General features: G+C 44.2%; 1 protein-coding gene across 26 annotated transcripts in view; it reads right to left on the reverse strand.

Moving 5' to 3' along the window:
- Positions 1 to 21424, reverse strand: part of KCNMA1 (potassium calcium-activated channel subfamily M alpha 1) — a 686992-nt gene that overhangs the window by 13670 nt on the left and 651898 nt on the right. For 15 of the 26 annotated variants that reach the window (XM_036337223.1, XM_036337220.1, XM_036337224.1 and 12 more), the window contains 3 exons: positions 18200 to 18313; positions 13333 to 13463; positions 2063 to 2257 (listed from right to left, as the gene is read on the reverse strand). In XM_036337223.1, coding sequence (XP_036193116.1) covers positions 2063 to 2257; positions 13333 to 13463; positions 18200 to 18313 — 440 coding nt within the window. Of the gene's footprint in view, positions 1 to 2062; positions 2258 to 13332; positions 13464 to 17381; positions 17463 to 18199; positions 18314 to 21424 lie in introns of all 26 variants that reach the window. The other 11 variants (XM_036337215.1, XM_036337214.1, XM_036337222.1 and 8 more) reach the window with 1 other exon arrangement.

Below are 21424 nucleotides of genomic sequence, written 5' to 3' on the forward strand. Positions count from 1 at the left end.
GCTTGTTTTGGTGTCACCTGAGTTGGAGGGTCTGTGCCAAGGGACTGTGGCTGTAAAAGGCAATGTGGTTAACAGCCTACACCCCAAATCGGTGATTTTTTTGATGCTGATCTTAAGGAGGTTTTCCCTCGCTTCTCTCGAGCTTTCCACTGTAGCAGCGAGAGCTCTGAGGAGAAGGCACCTCTCCCTCACTTGGAGGGTGTGAAGCTTGAGGGTTGCAGATGCACGTTAGCTGGGGAGAAGAAAACAGCTCTGCAAGTTGGTGATTATGTTTAGCCGCAGCATGGCTGCAATCACTGTGATCTGACCGTGTCGTCAAAGCCGCTCGAGTGATAATTAAAATCACTGCAAGAAGAAAAGACCCCACCAGGTACTATGGTGACAGACTCTTCCAGGTAAGAACTGTGTGAAAAGCACAATTTACAGACCTCAGAGACGGCAAGAGTGGAAGGGAAAATGTTTCCCCAGGAGCTGGCGGTCTGCGGGCTGAATAACCGGAATTCACAGTCCTAATCAGTTCACAGCCGCCTTCCCGGGGTCTGCAGCCCCATGTGGAATGTTAAAGCTCAATCGTTCACTCGGCAATGCTGGCTTTGGGCAGCCAGGTGGCTTCAGGTTGGTGTTATCATTATGGGAAGGGCACTAAAGAATGAGTTCCCTAGGGATAAAGTGACTGCCATTGTCCTCCCTGTCATTGGGATTTCCATGTAGGCATATCAGAGGACACACACAGAGCCCGATTTTACCATTATTTAAAGTCTTGGTCCTTTAAAAATATCAGTAAGTAGGTGATAGTGAAAAGAGCCACTAACTGTGGAAGCTGCCTTTCAAAAATGCCCAGTCTAATAGGTCCCTGCCCATAAGCGAACTATTATACGGTGCAAGTTGGTTTCAGGGTTTCAGAAGAAACGGAGAAAGCGACCCTTTCCTTGAGCGGTACTATTGTTTGTGCAGTGGGTTTACTGGCTCTCAGGACTTGTGGCTCCACCCCTTGAACGCATCCCTGGAATAGGGCTGGGAATAAGAGTTGAGACGGCATACTTCTCCCCGAGGGCTGGCACTGGTCCCCTCTGCAGCAGGGAGGGAGTGGAGGAGAGTGGCTGAGTCAGCCTCAGATATTGGAAGACCTGTATCCGGAATTAGAGACATTAACGGGTCCACAGGAGATGCTATTTGTTTGGCCGGTAGTAGTGGATGCACAACATTAGTGGTGGGGTTTTGAAATCCACCAGTGCCTGGGTCCTATGCAGACATCAAATCTCAGCAACCCGGTGGCTCGGCATGGCCAGGAGTAGTTTGTAAAAGCTCCTCATGGGCTATTCATGTACAGTTGGGCTTGGTTATGGGGATAGAGCACAGTGGTGGTCGGCCTCTGGGTTAACTGACTGCATGTTGGCATCACCTGCTGTCTTCTGTCTCTTGGTAGGAGATACCTCAGGGGAATGAGTAAGCCACAGGCTCTGAAGCCAGGGTTCCTGATGCAAATTCCTGATGGGGCCAGTCTTCCGTCTCTCTGAGCTTCAGTTTCCTTAGAGTGTCTGATAATAGAACCTACATCTAAGGGCTGCCATGAGAGTCAAAATGAATGATTACATGTAAAGCACAGGGCCTGATATACAGTAAACTGTAAACATTACTTCCTATTTACTGTAGAACAGCGGCTCTCAACCTGTGGGTCGCGACCCCTTTGGGGGTCGAACGACCCTTTCACAGGGGTTGCCTAAGACCATCGGAAAACACATATATAATTGCATATTGTTTTTGTGATTAATCACTATGCTTTCATTATGTTCAATTTGTAACAATGAAAATACATCCTGCATATCAGATATTTACATTACGATTCATCACAGTAGCAAAATTATAGTTATGAAGTAGCAACAAAAATAGTTTTATGGTTGGGGGTCACCACAACATGAGGAACTGCATTAGGAAGGTTGAGAACCACTGCTGTAGAAGGTAGAAAAAACAGATCTTAGCTTGCCACTGTCTGGCACCCAGTTCATTCAGACCAAGCTGCTAGCAGACAGCAGGCTGCAGTGACTCTGCACGGTGCACTCACCCCCAAGTCCGCAAAGGGCCCGTCCAGCAGCGCTAGCTGGGCCACGCGGCAGCGGTCCCTGTTGGCCAGCGTCTGGGGGGTGCTGTAGCCCCCTCGAAGCGCATTCTCCTCCGCAATCAGAGCCTCGAGCTCCGGCGTGGCTCCTCCTGTCACCAGGGTCCGGATCAGGGTAAGGATATTGTCATTGAAGTATGTCTGCAAGAGACAGAGAGAGGCGGGGGAAGTCCTTTAAGCACACACCCCGAAGCCATGACAACTGGCATCCAAATTACAACTTTTCTTGGCATTCCTGTTTAAAGTTCTGGCCTGCCTCGTCAAATAATTTTATGTGGGAAGTGAAAAGACAGCAGCCTCCAATTATTCCATTATTTTCTCTCCTACTTGGTTCTGCCAAGAGAGCCTGACTTAAAAAAAACAAATTCAGAGGATTTTTATTAAAAGGCTAAAGTTGAAATGATTGGTGTTTCCCATCATTGGTGTTGCCAGGGCTGTACATACTGCTTACCTGTGTAACGAAATGCACCTGGCCCAGGTTGCTAACCCAAGCAGGGCTGCCCCTGAGGCCCTGTTGCCCATGTGCCTAGAAGCTGCCTCCCCAACAATGACAAAACTTCCATGTTGGTTGGCTCTGGCTGCATAGCTCAGTTAGTTAGAGCATCATTGTCCCAATATGCCAATGTTAGGGGATCGATCACCAGTCAGGACACATACAAGAAGCAACCAATGAATGCATGAATGGGCTGAACAATGGAACAGCATTCAATGTTTCTCTCTTTCTCTAAAAGATATCAAACAAACAAAAAAACCCACACAAAACAATTTCTATGTTGGAAGGAGATACCAAGGGCATCATGAAGGCCACATGCTCAACAAATCACACGCTTTGAAACAGTCTAACCCAGAAATCAATTAAATACGCTGGAGAAGTTTATGGTGAGGTGCGTGTCCTGGTGTGTGCACTTTTGGTTTTTACATAACCTCAGGAGTCTGAGGCAAATACAGCTGATTAGAGAAGCTTCCTCTACGTGTACATTTGTCTCACATCTCACACATAACAGGTCTGTCAAGAGTAAAACAATGGTTTTTTAAAAAAAATTAGAAGGATGTCAAATAAAAGCTCAAACGAAGACAATTGTCACCCAGCCTAATTAGAAATAAAACCTCAGTTAAGGGTCTGCCTTCTATCCTCCCCTGTAAGAAGAAAACAAACAGGCTAAATAACATCCAACCAAATATTGCGGGTGGCTTTTGAGGATGTATGGACCTTCGGGAGCAGGTTAGGAAAGACAGCTGCAGTAAACAGTTTACCAGGCTATACGTAGTAGGGAACAAACCAGGTAAGGACGGGCTCTCACCCTGCTGGGCCATCGCTAGGTCTACATCTAGGGGAAGTTGCCTAGTCATTCTGGGCTTTTTCCATCAGTAAAATAAGCACAGTCGTAAGACCAAGTGTAGATGCAAATAATTCTATGAGGGCTTCTGCGTTCAGATGAGAGCTAGTGGGACTGAGTTCATTTTCCTCATTGAAATATTCACGAAAATACCCACATGATACAAAATTCCAAGATCAAAGGAAACTAGGAGTGTTATTCAGAACCAGTCAGGCCCCGAGGAGAATGTGTACTCTACCAGAGCTCAGCTGTGCAGGGTAGAGGCAAAACAAGGATGAGTAAAGGAGGAAAGGATGCTAGGGTATGTGTGTGTAAGTGTGTGTGTGTGTGTGTGTGTGTGTGTGTGTGTGTGTGTGTACATAATGATACATGTCTATATCTGTTATCTGTCTGGATAGATTGGTAAGTATATGGATTGATAGATGGATGGATGGATAGATGGATGGATGGATGGATGAATAGATGGATGAATGGATGGATAGGTGGATGGATGAACAGATGGGTAGGTGGATGGATAGACAGATAACATAAAGTGGTTAAAGGAGGGGAGTCAGGCTGTGGATTCAATGCTGACCTCACCACTCAGTAACTGGGTGACCTGAAAAAGTTACTTATCACTTTTGTGCCTCATTTCATGATCTGTAAAAGGTAATAATAGAGTGGTGTAAGGACTGTATAACCAAAACATGTGAGGCACTTACTAGTGGACAAGTGTGTACAGGAAGCTCTGATATCAGAGACTCGGGCCTTTATGATGACAAGAACAGTCAGCTCATTCCCTTTTATAAGTCTTTCACTTTTTTTTTTTTTTTTTTTGCGGGGGTGGGGAGGGGAAGCAAAGCCATTCATTTCATCCTTGAATCTGCACTTCTTAGCCTGACACTATTCTAAAACCCAATTTAGACCCCATTTAGGCCCTGGAGTGGCACAGTGAGGGTCAGAGTGGGGGGTGGGGGATTGCATCCTAGGACATGGCTGCAGCAATGGGAGACAGGCCATCATGTGGCTCAGAGCACATGTACAAACATTTCCAAAGTTTTCCAAGGCACATACTCGTCCCCACTGCCAGATAGCCTCGCATTAGAAGCAGGAGACCCCTCCTGGGCCCTGCTGCATATTACATGGGTGAGTGCTGGACACAGAACTTTAGCAAGAGCCTTTGCATTGTAATCACCCATCCAGAGCAAGGCCAATGGGGGAGTGTAACAGCACACATGGTGGACAACAGCACACCATGATCTTGTGTACTGAAAAAGAGATGTCTCCTGGCTCAGATGTAGAGAGTGGGGCGGGGGGGGGGGGGGGGGAGAGCCAATGTAAGTATTTTTAAAAGGGAACCACAGTATTTCAGATGTAAAGGAAAAGCATTCTTTGGACTGGTTAAATGAGTCAATATTGGAAGAAGAAAAAGAAAAAAAAATTGTTTTGGAATCATAATAACTATTTTTAAAAAATAGAGAGTATCTAATACTAACAAGTCAAAGTTGAGATTATCAGAAAGTTTACTTCACATAAGCTAATCAATATTTTATGTAAGATTTTGGGATCAAGCCTGCAACCCAGGCATGCACCCTGGTCAGTGTGGCTCAGTCTGTTGAGTATCACCATGCACCAGAAGGTCGCTGGTTCCATTCCTGGTCAGGGCATATGCCCACGTTCCGGTCTTGATTCCCAGTAGGGGGTGTACAGGAGGCACCCATGGATGTTTTCCTCTCACATCAGTTTCTCTCTCTCCCCCTCCCTTCCTATCTCTATAAAATCAATAAAAATATACATATATTTAAAAACAGTCCTACTTAGAAAAGCATTACAAATAATATGACAGTTAGTAATAAGTATTAACCAAGGAGATACAAGACTGGTACTCAGAAACTATAAAATATTGCTGAAAGAAATTAAAGAAGATCTAAATAAATGGAAAGATATCCCATGCTCATGAATTGGGGGATTTAATATAGTTAAGATGGCAATACTCCACAAAACAAGCTACATATTCAATGCAATCTCTATAAAAATCTGAAATACCATTTTTACAGATATGGATAAGCTGATTGTAAAATTCATATGGAATAATAAACAGCCACAAAGCCAAGACAATCATGAAAAAAAAAGTTGGAGGCCTCACACTTCCTAATTTTAAAGTACACTACGAAGTTACTTAATCAAGACAGTGTGGTATTGGCATAAAGATAGGCATATAGATCATTGGAGTAGAATTGAGCCCAGAAATAAACTCGTACAGGTATGGTCAATTGATTTTGAACAAGGGTGTCGAGACCATTCTGGAGAAAGAATATAGCCTCTTAAACAAATGGTGCTATGACAACTGGGGCAGGAGAATAAAGTTGGATCCTTACCTCAAATCATAAGCAAAAATTAACCCAAAGTGGATCAAAGACCTAAATATAAGTGCTAAAACTATAAAACACTTAGAAGAAAACACAGGAATATATATTTATCACCTTTGATTTGAAAATGGATTCTTTGATATTATACCTGAAACATAATCAAAAAAAGAGAAGGAAAAAAGATAAACCGAAGTTCATAAAAATTAAAGGTATTTTGTGTATCAAAGGACACTATCCAGAAAGTTCAAAGAAAACCTATAGAATAAGAGAAAGTATTTGCAAATTATATATCTGATAAGGGTCCAGTATCTGGAATATATTTTAAAAACTTATAATTCATCAACATAAAGCAAATCATTCTTTTCTTAATGGACAAAAAAACTTAAATAAGCATTTCTCTCTCCCCAAAAGAAATTCAAATAGTCAACAAACAAATGAAAATTGGATATAAAACTGGATTTACCTACTCATCTGGAAGGAGATATACCAAAATATTAACCATGCTTATCATTGAGGTTTGGGGAATTTGGTTCATTTAAATTTTCTTCTTTATATGTTTCCCTGTTTTTCAAATTTTCCACACTGAGTATGAATACCTTTTCTAATAAAAATACAGTCAATGATGTTTAAACAAATAGCACTGTAAGTTCTGCTTTGCAACGATAACTCTAGAAGGTCAACATGAAAGGTGATTGTGTTGTCTGATCTTTAGGACTTGTTTCCCCTTCTGTGCTGAAATCAGTTACACTGAAACCAGGTAATCTTTTTTATCAATCAGTCGCTGACATTTATTGAGCATCTACTAATCCCTGGGTCTTGGTTTGGCCTGTAATTGTGTGCTATTCTAAGAGTGTGTCACTTTCAAAATTATCACTGAGTATAATTTCAGGGTGGGTTGCAGGGTTTCATAAGTGTCTGATCAACTCTGTAAGACAGCTCTGGACACAATTCTCTGCCCTCTGAGCTGGCACTGTGTCTGTTCCAGATCTCTGTCCTTGACTTCTACATGCAGGCATCAAGGAGCAGCGCTGCGGGCAGCACCACCTGCTACGGCAGAGAATAATGATGCCTTTCCATAGCAGAGCACTCTGGCTCCTGTTGCGATGCCTCTGTACTCATCTGCAGAGAAGTACCTTGAGCATCGCATATGGGTGTGCTCTGAGCATGTGTAAAGGTCTCGGTGATGTGAGCAACTTGGTGGAAAGACAGTGCTTTCCCTGGAAAAGGATGTCCAGTTGGTCCCATTGGGAGTCACAAAAACGTTAGGTGATCACTCACAGAGCATACATTGTCTTTCTGCCCAGGAAGTGGCTATTTCAGCATCATACAATGAACCTGGTGCTAGGACCTCAAATGCCAATTGTCTAAGACGTTATCCATGTGGAGGATGTGCCAGCTGAAACAACCTCTCTACGGTCCCCTGACCCAGAAGGGACAATTCTCTTCTGGGTTAACAGAAATGATAGAATTGACAAAACAATTCTAAAGGGAGGACTGTAAAGTGTGTGTGTGTGTGTGTGTGTGTGTGTGTGTGTGTGTGTGTGTGTGTGATGCTTTGACTCCCAGGCTTTGGTACTGGTGGTCTTCTCTGGGCCTTACCATGGCCATGTCCACGACACCTGTCCTAGGAGCCTTAGGAGGGATCTTGCCCAGAACCTCCAGCCCTGCCATACTAGTCTCCAGGGATGCTCTGGGCAGAGGCCTCTGCTATGGCATATCCTGTGTCACATGGACATCGGGAGCTTATGAAAACTGAGGAACTGGGGTCCTGCTCAGTGCCTGGAATCAGGAGACCTATGGAGTCTAAGGAACATGGGAGTCCTTCTTCCCACTACCATGGTCAGGCAACGTGGCACCCCTGATGTACAGACTGCGGAACTCATCTAGTACGGTTTTAATTCCCTGATTTGCCATTCAGTAACTATAACAATGGAAATTTTTCTTAACTTTTTGTTCTTTTTCTTGTGCCTTGTATTTATCATCCATATAAAAAGATTTTTAAAAAATATGTTCTATTGATTTTTTACAGAGACGAAGGGAGAGGGATAGAGAGTTAGAAACATCGATGAGAGAGAAACATCGATCAGCAGTCTCCTGCACACCCCCTACTGGGGATGTGCCCGCAACCAAGGTACATGCCCTTGGCCGGAATTGAACCTGGACCTTTCAGTATGCAGGCCGATGCTCTATCCACTGGGCCAAACCAATTAGGGCAAGAATTTTTATTTTTTTTAAAAGGACAAAACCCCCCCACACACAAATGAAAGAAAACAAACCCAGCTTATAGGATAATGTTAAATGAGATAATTTGTGTAACTTCTAATGCACAATGAAAACTCAATAAAAGGTAGTTCATAAAAAGGACAACCAACAAGCAACGCCACCAATGTAGAAAATCCCCTTCTCTGTGCCTCTGTGTTCTCCTCTCTGATACCAGAGAGCTGGGCCACGTCATGTGTGTGGCCCCTTGGCCTCTAAATGTTGATGGTTCTCAGGTCTTGTAAGTAGTGGGCATTGAGGAAACCAACAAATGCTGGGGAAGGACCATTGATTGCAACCTGGAACTCTGAGCCCGCAGCGCCATCTAGCCGCTCTGCGGACGCTGTCTGCCCGTGTCTGCAACGCGCCAGAGCATCTTCCTCTTTTTATTTTTTCACAGCATAATTACCAGAGCTTATGTTTCACAGTAATGCTGTCAAGGCTTTTAAACTAATTGGTCTTTTATAGAAAATTTAACTGAAAATTAACACATCTTTTAATAACATTGCCTTAACTTTAATGGCACTTTGCCTTTCGTTTATAATTGCTCTAAAATTGTCATTTTCCATGTCATAGCTGCCATTTTTTATATTTCCTAGTTTTCATGGTGTGGATTTTATTTTTAGTATTTTTCTTTCATGAGGGATGAGAACTATTTGGTGTGTTTTTTTCCAACCCTGGGCCTGCCTGGTCCAATGTGACAGAGTGGCATGTTCTGAGGACAACAGAACGTACTACTGTTTGCCACGCTGACACCGCCCCAGCTTTGCTGCCCAGGATGGAGGAGTCATTTGTTAATGGGCCTCACTTCACACGGCACTGGGTCAGCTTGGGCTCACCGAGAACTTGGTCTTCTCCATGACACAGTTCAGGGGTTCGGCCCTTAATGCGAGTACAATTAAGAGAGTCGATCATGTGCATCCAGCTTCCCAAGGTCACATTCTAAGGCTGCGGGAGTATCCAAAAGGAGCAGCCTCTAACCAAGACTGAAGTGTCTAAGCCCAGACTTAGCACTTGACCAGACAGGGCCTTTTATATTCAGCCTGCGTGGTGTGGCCGATGGCCTGGCCTGTCTGACTGCGTCCTGGTATCCCTCTCCCAGGTCTACCACATTCCAACCACTGAGCTCTTCACTCACCCCCTCAGACAAACAAAGCCCAGCTCATCATTGCTCTTTAACCCTTGCCTTTCTTTTGTCTGGGAAAACAAGGCTCCCCCATCTCTTCTGATTTTTCAGTGTCAGTGTCAAAGTTACTGCCTGAGACAGTATGATTCTGACCACTTTGGCTAAAACAGGTCTCCATATCCACTGAAACTATTCATGTGCTTCAAATCAGCCATCCCTCCCTGAAGGTACTCATGTACTGACTTGGTTACTGCTGCTTGTACTAGAATGAAGGTTGGGACAAGGTGAGGGCTGGGTTTTCATCTTTCTTCTTCATAGCCTGGCATTTAGTAAGCCCAAACGTTCTGCTTAACAACAACAAGTACATGTAGAGCTTGTCATGTGCTAAGTTCTGCACTAATCACTTTACAACCTTATCTCATTTAATCACCTCAATAGTCCCATGACATAGGTACTATTATCACCCCATTTTAAAGATAAGAAAACGGAGGCACAGAGAGGTTAAGGGAACAGAGATAGTAAATTGGGGTGATGGGAACAGCATTCAAGAAGTTTGGCTCTTGAGTTCATGACTTTTTTTTCTAGGAAGAGTCCTGGTGGAATTCAAATCCAGGATGAGGCTAGGGGGAAGTGGTAGTGGTATGGAAAAGAAATCTAAGTGTGCCCATTTCAGCTGTAACTACAGAGAGGGTTCCTTTCACGTGTGTGTGTGTGTGTGTGTGTGTGTGTGTGTGCAGCAAGCTGGTGTTCTGAAAAATACAATTTTTAGTTGTGATCTTCTTAAAGGCATGAACCCATCAGCATAATTATTCCCTCTTGCCACGTGTTTCTGCTGTTGATTTGTAGTAGAACACCATGAGGCCATGCCTGCAACATCCCTATCTGTTCCAGGATTGCCTGTGATGAATCAAAACATTATTCTTTTAACAAATGAAGCAGTAAGCAGCAGGAGTGAAGTTACAAAGGACAATATTCAGGAGATGTTTAGACGTGTGATTAAATGGCAATTCTGGGATGTGTGCTAGGAAAGGGAGATCATCATCTAAAGAGATGTGTGTGTGGATGTCACGGCGCTGCCTGTAAGTGAATGACTGTGATAGAAGCTTACCTCTGGCTCCTGCTTCTTGGAGGAGTCTCACCTTCTCAATTTATATTTCTGTCTACCCTGTCTTAGTCCTTGACACTCTCTCTCTCTCTCTCTCTCTCTCTTTCTAATTAATTAGGGTTGGAGTGGAATGCAAAGAAATCACAGGTAAGATTTTATCAGAAGGTATAGATCCAGTTGGAGCTGTTGAACTAGGACCCAATTCAAGACCTCACTGTGAAACTTGTTCACACTCAGCAATGCTAGCAAGGCCTGGAATCATTGGCATTTGGGTTAATTATTTGAAAAGTTACTATCAGTGCATCAGTTAAGAATGTCTTGCTTCATCACTTAGACTAAGTTTATTCATGTTTTGTCCAACAGATCAGATACTACAGCTGACATGCCTGAACAGTTCTGGGCCTCCAGAAAGGCTGCTGCTGCTGGGAATTACCATGACAGGCACTAGATTCCCAATCCCTTGTTTCCAAGGCTGGAATTCAGAGGAAAAGCTGCCCACAGACTTGCAGGCACACATGCCTTAGCCATCCTCTCCCAAACACTTTAGTTCACTTTTCAAAGGAGATTAGTGATGGCTTTTTAAAAAAAAATTCAAACCAATTCACTGTGATTTCTCATCTGAGTTTCCAAGAACTGACTCCCCAGTGATAAAGTAGACAGATAGCTGTGCAGCTCAATCCAGATGTGCCCCCACCCCCACCCCATGGCTAACATGTGTCCCTTGGCTGTATAGAACTGAAGTTCCCTGGGGCTCAAAACCAGTTTTATTCCTTGGACCCAGGGCTGGTTTCATGGGTGTGTGGCCTGTGTCGTTGCCCAAGATCCATGCTCAGAAGGGCCCCTCACTTGGTTTAATATCCTGCTGCCACCATTTTGAAATTCTTAATAATTTATGAAAAAGTGGCCTTGAAAATGATGTAATCTGGTCCTGCCTGGCATATACTGAATGTCTGGTATGTCAAAACATAAATAATTTTATAAATTTGAATTTTAAAATATTTATTAATGTATTTGCAATTCTGAAAAAAAACAACAGTTTAATTATCTCTTAGTGAGAACAGCCTTCTATAATCTCTCTAATTGGGATCAGAAGTAAAATGACATTTTCAAAGAGACGAATTACAGAAATCTGCTGGAAACTGAATCTGGAGACTAGAGGAACCGCTGCAGAGAATACAGTAGTGTAACAAGCACGTCCTCCAGCTTCTATCATCTGTTCAGCCTGCCGAAGGAGGCTGCCCAAACTGAGCCCCCGTCACCAGCAGGAAGGAAGGCCGGGCTCAGGATCCTCAGGCCTTAGGAAGTCACAGGCTGGGAGACCAGAGAGCCCTTCCCCGGGATCACTTCCTCTCCTGCTTGGCTTGGAAAGCAGTTGTGTGGCACGGAGCCCAGTCAGCCTTAATTCAGATGAATGCTGTTTCACAATTATTTTTAAATCCATAATTCTGATTTTTAACTCAGATATACTTGCAGTTGGACCACATTCAGGAATAGACAGTAACCTAAATAAGTCCTAAAAAGCTTTATGTTGTTTTTTTTCTTCAAATAGAGGTCCTGGGATAGTCTTTGATGAATAGATGAGAATAATGCATAATTAGCATATCGGTTGTATAACGTGTTCAGGGGAACAGCCTTCTTAAGCTCTTTAAGAAATGTACGTGTATAAAACCTCTCTGAGCTATGTTTATATCTTAATGTGTTCAATAAAACTCTTCTTCATGGATTCTCCAAAGGTCAGTGTTTATCCAGCCTATGGCTGCATTATCAAAAATGGCGACTTGAGAGTTCCAAAATAGAGAGCCTTTTCTATATAATAAATAAAGACTCTCAGTGGGAACATGTCACAGTCCGCAGGTTATGATCCATTCAAATGTCTGCTTTTATAGTTCAGGATGGCTCCATTAGCTGGGACCTATTTTTTAATTGCTCTTTGCTTTTAGTCCCAAAAGTGAATAAAACAATGCACGTTATAGAGAAACTAAAGATGCTTTTGGTCCCTTGGCCAGCCCACCCTCCGCTCTCTGCCACCACTCCAGTCCTTCCTTGCCGCAAAGAACAGTCGGGGCCAGGTCCTCACTCCTGGGCCTCACGCACAATTTATGTCTCAGTGACTGGCACTGACCTAGGAGTCACCCTTGACACTTTGTTCTCTTCATATTCAATCTCTTCCCAAGTCCTTTCAATTTTACCAACAATCACCGCTGAAATCCACACAACTCCCTCCTCTCTGCAGCCCTATCCTAGTCTGAGCTATGAGAGCCTCCTACTCAGACTTCCTGCTGCCATCCTGCCTCCTGAACCATCCTCCACACCCCAGCCCAGGCAGTCCCCTTAGAATGTAAACCTGATCACAGCACTTTCCAGCTCCAAACCCTTCGGTGCCTCCTCATCGCTCTTTAAATAAAAAGACCATCAGGCTTGGTGGCTCAGTTGGTTGAGCATCATCCCCTACACCCAAAGGTTGCTGGTTCAATTCCTGTTCAGGGCACATACCTGGGTTGCAGGTTTGATCCCCAGTTGGGGCACATATGGAAGGCAGGCAATGGATGTTTCTCTCGCACATTGATCTCTCTCTCTCCCTCTCCCTCTTTACGCATGTCCTAGGATGAGAATAAAAAAACACAAAACAACCTTCCCTCCCTCTACCCCTCTCCCCCGTCCCTCTCACTGTGGTTCACCCACACAGGCTTTCTCTGGCTTCCTTGAGATTGTCAGGTTCAACCACCCCAAGGCCTTTGCACTTGCTTTCCTCTTTAGGAGACACTGTTCCTCAAAAAATCTCCCCTCTTTATTGCTCAGACTTTGAAATAAAATGTGTATTATTTCTTTATGGAATCTCTCTCTGAACCTGAGACCAGGTCAAGAGTTCACCTATATTTATTCATAGCTTTCCTTGAACCTTCAAGAATTTTAATCAACATTTATGTGCTTGATAATTTGATGAACGTCGGGATCCCCTTCCAGGCTCCACGGCCGCTCACGCTCCTGCCCCGCACCCCTCATTTGGGAGGTCTCCACTCCCGGATCCCGCACCCACTCACCGCACTCATGAGAGAGTCCAGGACGCTGACGGCAAATGCTGTCCCACAGGCAAATGGCTGTGTGAGGTACAGCTCTGTGTCGGGGTCATCATCATCGTCTTGGTCCAGAAATTGAACATTAGTATCGTTCACTAGAAAAAGCATAAATAAGTATTAGCTCAAAAAACTACACACCATCAGTGAAAACAGAGGAAGAGCAGGCTAGTGGTTTAGGAGCAGTGAGGTCACTGGGAAGGAAAGCATGGGAGAAGCTATGGATGGGTCTGGGGGTGAGGCCGTGGGACTCAGGGCCTGCTCCTCCTGACCAAGTTTTCGAGGCCCGGAGGGCAGTGCATTCAGGCAGGCTTGCCCCATGGCAGGCTGCGGGAGGACGAGCGGACAGTGCTGGTCAGTCCTTTGGTATAGTTTTAGAATCATGACCGAAAAACACCCTGCAGTGTTTTTTGGTAGCCAAGCCCTTTGAGAGACGGGCATAGTTCAAGGATGAGTAGCCAGGATTAGCCATGCTGGGTGGTAAGTTTAGCCACAAGGAAAAGAAAGCAACCTATTAAGAGGGAAGAGCAATTGACTGGGAGCACAGCAGAGGCAAAGAGCCAAGAATTCACCCGCAGGCAGGCACAGCCCACACCCTGCCCCGAGATCTGCCTGGGTAGTGGCTGGTATCCCCAGCCCTGAATCTGGGGGACACCCCACAAGCCATGCTAATACAAAGGCGACCCCACGTGGGGTGTTTGCGGGCTGCCTCCAGCAAGCAGCTGACAAAGACTTGCTCTGCATCCGAGGCGCTGGGATGCCCACGTTCTCCCTTTCCCCTCCTAAACAGCTGTCTTTCCGGCGCATCAGCTTCTGCAGATGCAGCCCCGGGTGCAGTGTTTAATTCCGTCTGAGGATTCCTCAAGGACTCCTCCGGCACGCGCGCCTGCAGACTGATTGGCTGTGTCACTGAGATGCCTTTAACTTATTAAAAATTAAATGACAAATTAATTTCCATTCCCATCTTGACTTCAGTGATCAGTTTTGCAGAGCAAGTAACAGTGGGGGAAAGTCTGTGGTGGGGGAAGAGAGCACTGGTGATTTCTAGAATAATTATTGTGCTTTTAGGAAAAGAATCAATTTGATTTCCTCTTTCTGATTCCTTCCTAAAGCATTAGCAGCTAATTCTCTTTCCTAGAGTAGTTTTCCCCCAAAAGTAACTTTTTGGGTAACAATTCTTTTCTAACTTTTGTTTATTTATTGTATGAATCAGAATAAACGGTAATAGGATGGAAAGCTAGGCACGGAATTATGTTTAAATGACACTTTCCCTAGAGAAAGATTCCAATGGGGAGAAATCCTGGCTGTGGTCTTCCTCAGTGTATCACATCCGGGTCCCATGGTCGCAGCAGCACTGAGTCACAGGCTCGTGGGTAAAAGTGCAAGATGCAGGGTCTGACAAGCAGGCTTTGGGTTCAGGCTCTGCACTCACTCCCTCTGTAGATGATCACTGCACACCTCAGTTTCTCCCTCTGTAGATGGGGCATGACAGCCCCTCTCGTGAGGTTGCCAGGACACCAATATGCTTGGCCCAGCATCTTGATGGATGTTAGCTGCTCTCAGAATCGCCTTTGTGACACTAAACCTTCAGTCCACCCCTTATGTATGGAAATCCCCAGCTTTCAGAAGCCCGTAAGGCCTACTCAGGGATCCTACCAGGGTCAACTCGTAGCTCCCCCACCTCCCTCCATGTACCCGCAAGCATGCGTGGGTTGGCCGCTGTTGAGTCTTCCTACTTTGTGAATCAGAAAATGTGACCTGGGACAACATGCAGAGGACGTGGTATTAATTATTTGTAATAGCTCAGGGGGGAGTGTGTATGGACACCCCAAAAGGAGGAGCAGCGGTTACCTCTCTTCATGATGATGAGGAAAGGCTGGTACTAGACTTAGAGGGGAAATAGCCAAAATAAGGAGAGGTGGGTCTAAATTTTCAGCAGTCTGGGGTTTGAATCACTGGTAACAGACTTCAGGGTGTGAGCCAGGGTTCAGTGAAAATCCTGTGCACTGTTTTGAGTTACCCGGTCTCGGGAGGAGCACAGCCAGTGTTACCCTCATCCTATGTTACAGAACAATCATTATGCAGGTGCTAAGACGTGATTAAAACAATCACCCCGATAGGTACAAGGTCAAATACAACTGGAAAACAGGCAGGTTGAACAGCTTTAAAATGGTCCTTCCTGTAAGACTTCCACTCACCAACATCAATTGGAACTCTCCAAATGGGTGACGACTGGAATACACTACACAATTTTAAGTTTATTTGACCTTGGCATCCTCTGTGGTTCTCAAAGTGCATTTTGCTGGCTTGGAGTATGTAGAACACATCTCAAAACATGTAGTAGGCAAATAGTAAATATTTGGGGGGACCGAGGAGGTGAGGTGGTCAGAGAATGATTGTATGATTGCCCAAGGTGGTCTGACCACTAGGAAAATTGGGCTTAATGTCGAAGGCACAGGCTATGGGCATCATGGGAACACGGGAAGTTCTCCGAGCTAACGGTAGACATCTAGTGAGGACAAAGACCTCAGGAGACTCGATGCTCACTGAAGGTCTGAATTGTTGCCTCAGATTTGGGGCACCAAACTGTTTCTTTTCTCTTCTACTAATCACAGGTCAAGATGTCCTAGCTAGCTGGCAGCACGTGAGTTCCAAATGGGAAAAGCAATTCCTGGCACTGAGAATTCTGAAATGCTCTGAAGGCTTCTGAGATGGACACGCTCGCATGGATTTTCCAACCAGAGGTCGGGGCTGCAGGAGCTCCTTGGCTCTCCGGCAACACTAAGATTTGGGGCAGAGCATTCCCGAAACCGAGGCTCTCAGCCAACTTCTCTAAACACGAAAAGACACCTCTTCCACTGGTGGAAACAAAAAAATAGTGTGATACTCCTCGACCTGAGGGAATTTGTCCTGATAAATAGCTACGTCTACAATAATGTGGTGCTGAGTGGTGGACAATTTATTCCTTAGTTCCTAGACACCTTGCAAGCAAGATGACTGTGTTAAAAGCTGCTCTTTTATTTTGAAATATATTTGGGGGCCAAGAAAATGGCATGTTAGTTTCATTTGTGAGTCATTTGAAGGCAGGTGCTCCCACCTCTCTGCCCAGCCCTCTGCCAAGCAGCACTTTCGCTGTCTCTATTTAGAAGATCAATCCCCAGCTCTGAGGCCGGCTGCTGATGGGTGCCTTTCATAGAGGTATTAACCAAGTCGTGGGGACCCGTGGAAGGGCTTGACAAATGCAGTCATGACCCGGTCCTTCGTCTTCCCGGTGAGTCCACTCTGAATCTCCTAGAGCGGGTTCTGGGCCAGCAGGGAGGGGTCAGGGCTGCGCCCCCCGTGCTGCTAACCTCATCCTTGGCACCCTTCCTGAAATCTGCTTTGGAAAGAAAAGTCCCCTAGGAGCTGGCTGCTTTTATAGCTTCAGAACCAGAGCTTCTGAGAAAGGGCCTAGTATGAAAAAAAAGGCAAATAAAGTCAGAATAAAGGAAAATAAACAGCTGGAGGGAAGGCACCATCTTAGGTTTCTTATCTTAAAATTTTTATATTTTTCCTTCGACTTCCTCTGAGAGCTGTGAAGACATGTCAGTCAAGCTGACAGTGTGTTGGAAGAGGAGTAGAAGGGAGAAGGCGGGAGAGCAGGGAGAGCAGGGAGACACGTGGAAAAGAAAGAAAAAAAAAAAACAGAAACACACACACACACACACACACACACACAAACACACAAGGCCCAGGCCAAAGAAAATGCATTAGAGCAAAGATGCTTTGAAAACAACTGCCAGGTCAGATGGGTGTGATCAAAGGTTCCCTGGTGCCGTGTGTGGGGAAATCATTAAGAAAGGCCAGAACAAGACAGTCGATTCCAACCAGAGCCACAAATAAAACGCATTCAAAGCAGTGCCATGGGGTAGCCTTTCTGTTACAGCCGGCGAAATAAAAAACAAGCTGATGATGGCTGGGAACACCAACAACAGAACAAAAGAGATACTGATGTCAAGGAAAACAGTGCTTCTTACCCAGTTCAGTTATCATTAGAATGTGCGTCCCACTGTTTTTTTCCTGATTGACTGATACCAAAGGCAACTTGCCAGGTTTAGCTAATTGGATACAGCGTTTAAGGGTTGGGGAAAGGGAGTGGAGGAAAGTACAGAAAAAGAAAAGAGTGAGGGAATAACAGAGGAAACATTCTAAAGCAAAGGGACCCGGGACCTGGACCATAGGTAGGTAGTATTTATAGTGGAAGCAGGGAGTGTCATGGTCAGGCTAAAAGTGGGATTCCACTGGCCAGCAAGCATGGCCCTCAAAACCCCATCGCTTTTGGACCCGAGTGGCCTTCACTGAAAATGGCCTTGGTCTGAGAAGTCCAGTGAGGACAGGGTAAATGTAGTGTTATGACAAATTAGGCCACTTCTCTCCACTTTCTAAATGGGATTTGCTTAGAGCTGGAGCTTGGTGCCTCCGTGGAGGGTTCTAACTCTAGGAGCTGTCCAGAGGTGCTTCCCATGAGAATTACCAGGAGTCCACGGGCTATGCCCTTCCTTCCTTCTTCTCCCTGCCCTGATTTATGCCCCAATTTAAAATCCATCATCATATATGCCCTTGAAAACAGTGACCAGCATGAAGGAAACTGTCTATTCATCTCAGAGGAAACATAGATCAGTTTTCCCTTTTGCTAATCTGATATTTCTACACATGCTTTCTTCAATCTCCTCTAAACAAACCCCACTAGAGTCTACTATCCTGAAGGAGCTAAAAACCAGGCCAACCTCCTCTTATCCGACATGGTTGGAAGAGAGAATTAAAAATTCTGCCCATGGCTACTGTTCACCCCTACCTAGTTCAGTGATGATGGGGATGTTGACCCCAGTTGTGATGGACGGCTGACGCAACATCCCGTGCACTGGGCTGTTGTCTGGCGAGGTTCTGTCCATTCCTGGAGGTGTGAACCCTGGTGGGAAGTAAAAAGAGAAGGGAGAAAATTCAGTTTTGAGGAAAATTTGAAAATAATGAGAGTTCAGGGTATATACACAATAAAAAAAATGTAGCATATGCATTATTTATAGGTCAACAATTAGCACTGCTAGGATAAACTCTGATGAATTGTTTTTAGAAGAACAAAGTAGGAGACGATTGGAAATAATTGTAGCCCACTTTGATAGTTCTCTAAAAACCAGTCTCTACAAGAATTGTTGATGTTGCTCAGAGTTTTGTTCCCCTCTCCACGCAGACACACGTGAGAATTATACCCAAGGGCCTTCTAGAAGTTAGATGTGACCAGGCAACATAGGAAATGTTCTGGCCCATGAAAAGTGAACAGAACCATGCAGATCATCACTTATGGTACAGATCAACCCACCGCCTGTCCTCCCAGACCACGGCAACTGTAGAGAAGACGGCTGTGAAGCAGCCCTGGACAGTAGCCCAGACCCACAAAGCATTCTGAGTGAGGGAACAAGCAATCTGTGTTGCTTTAAGACACTGAGATTTGTTTGTTGTCAACACAACATGACCTAACCTATCTTGTTATCATAAACCTACTGATTGCTTACTCTCTTGCCAGCGAGGCTTACCTAGGTTTTTGACACAGTTCTGGCCAAGGGGAAGTGGTTGAGAATCTTGGGGGCTTTTAGGGGGTGTTTCCTTGCTCTTAAAAAGAATCACATAGGAAGAGAGATTCTCTTTTAATTCACTGGACATTGCTTTTGTGCCTGCAGTGCCTAGAACTGTGGCAGCCAACTCGTACCAGGATGGGCACCAGCTGAGGACAAAGTCAGCTGAATGATATCGGCTGAACTGAATGATGAAAGACAAAACAACAGGAAGAGTATTCCTTGAGTTCCTGATGAACCAGCCCTGGAACCCAAACCAACTGACCTCAGGATTTCTTCCTACAGGAGATTTCATATATCTATACCTATATCTATATCTATATCTGTATCTATATATCTATCTATATATATGATTATAGCTATAGAATAATATTTCATATAAATTATATATATAAATTTTATATACATAAGTTATATATGTAAACTATATATATGATGATACTAGTATGTATATAATAAGATTTTATATAATTTTATATAAGTAAATTACATATATAAATATTATATAAATTATATATAAACTATATACATATCTACATATCTATATATCTATATATTAAATCTCCTGTAGGAAGAAATCCTGAGGTAGGATGGTTTTATGTACTTATATATATGAATATACTTATATGTATATAATATATATCCCTTTTAAGCCAAAATTAGTTGCTTTTTAAAATCAGTTGGGTTTTGTTTTTATACTTGCAACTAAAATCATCCTGACTGATGCATATGCCACTTGCTCAGAGTGGGCCCGTGCACTTCCCAGTGTGCCTAACACAGACCTCCTAACACAGAAGTGGGCACAGTGAACTGGAAAGTAGCCCGCTTGGTGTATGATTTTTGTGTTCTGGGTTTCTTTGGGCCTCAGACCCAAATCCCAAGTGCATATTAGGATGAGCTTAACCCAGCCATAACTTCAAGATTAGTGAGGGTGAGAAGTCACCCCAGCTAGGCTGAATGGCTGCCTCTTTAAGGATGTGCACAGATACACATGAACATGAGACATGAATTTACCTCACACATTCATACAGTGAACATTCATTTAACCAAGTGGTACATCAGCTCTGTGCCGGCCACAGGGACCCATCCGCTCCTCTACCTTAGAGGACAGGCAGACACGTTCACTCCGGGTTTTCTTCTTTGCCCTTGAAGGACTGCTATGTGGGCTCATCAATGAATTCGGGATTTACAGATACAAAGTCACTTGTTAAGTTTCCAAGGACAAAATTCCGAGCAGATTGTGTGACCAGTCTCCCCACTTACTCTGCAGTAATGTGAGAAGATGGGCTTGACTCTGGCGTGACCTGTGTGCGAATCCCTCTCAGGAAGGAAATGACATGTGCTCAATAATTGCCTGTTGTTTGTGAGGAGCATGATGCATGAAATGCCAGAAGATAAAAATGTTTCCTCTTTCCTGTCTTCCATATACAAATTTCATGCTATTGAATGCCATACTTTCAGAAAGATAAAAGTCTTATTTACTTTTCATTCCCTGATTGCACTTAATTTTATTCTTTATATTGACATACTATGTACAGGGTAAGTAATTTCCAATGACAGCATCGTGTCCACCTTTCTGAACTTTGGAATGTGTGTGTCTCAGCCAACCACATAACCAAGAACATGCATGTGGAATGCTAGCTGTTTTCTTGCCCCAGAATAGTGAAGGAGAAACTAAACTGTTTTCATCAGAACTTTCGTTCAAAAGCGTGAAAAACTGCAAGTGACAGCTGCGCAGATTCAGTGGATGTGACGTTTCTGAATTTCTCCAACTTGACAAGTAAACACCTTAAATCGGCAATGCTATATGCATAATACATGGCCTGTATTTTGACATCCATCATCAAATGCTGACTTGAGAAAATACGGGTGTGTACGTTAAGGAATAGCACCGTGAAACAGGGAGAAATGCGGGTCCCACGGTATTAGGAAAACTGTATTTCATTACAGAACCTGCAAGGAGACAAAGTGTCCTTTTATTTCATCTTATTTAAAAATCCCATTTGCAGCTGTAAAAAGACTCAATCCCTTTGCATGAAACCTTCATTTAGAAATGACATGCTTGCTTCAAGGGCCTCTTTCATTTTGCTTTCATATTCCATTTTCCCCTTCAGTCACCAAGCCTGGCTCCATTAGCACCTGCAAACTGACAAACTATGGTGGGTGTCCAAAGACACCGCTCCATTAAAGGTCCTTCTCTCTCCTGCGCATGACCCCGTGGACAGGGTGCTTTGGTTGACAAGATAACGTCAGCAGCTTTAATATCTCTTTCTCTCTGGAAACTTTCCAACTCACACATTTTTAAAAGCAAAAAGAAAGACGAAAGACATAGACTCTGTCCTCCCCACCCCCCTTGGGACATGGACTAAACTATAGTTGTATAGGATTCTATACAACTAAAGAATAGAGAAGCTGGGAAACACTCCCTTTATTAATTAAACTAACACTTG

This window comes from Myotis myotis, unplaced genomic scaffold, assembly GCF_014108235.1.
Source record: "Myotis myotis isolate mMyoMyo1 unplaced genomic scaffold, mMyoMyo1.p scaffold_m19_p_15, whole genome shotgun sequence".
Lineage (NCBI taxonomy): Eukaryota > Metazoa > Chordata > Mammalia > Chiroptera > Vespertilionidae > Myotis > Myotis myotis.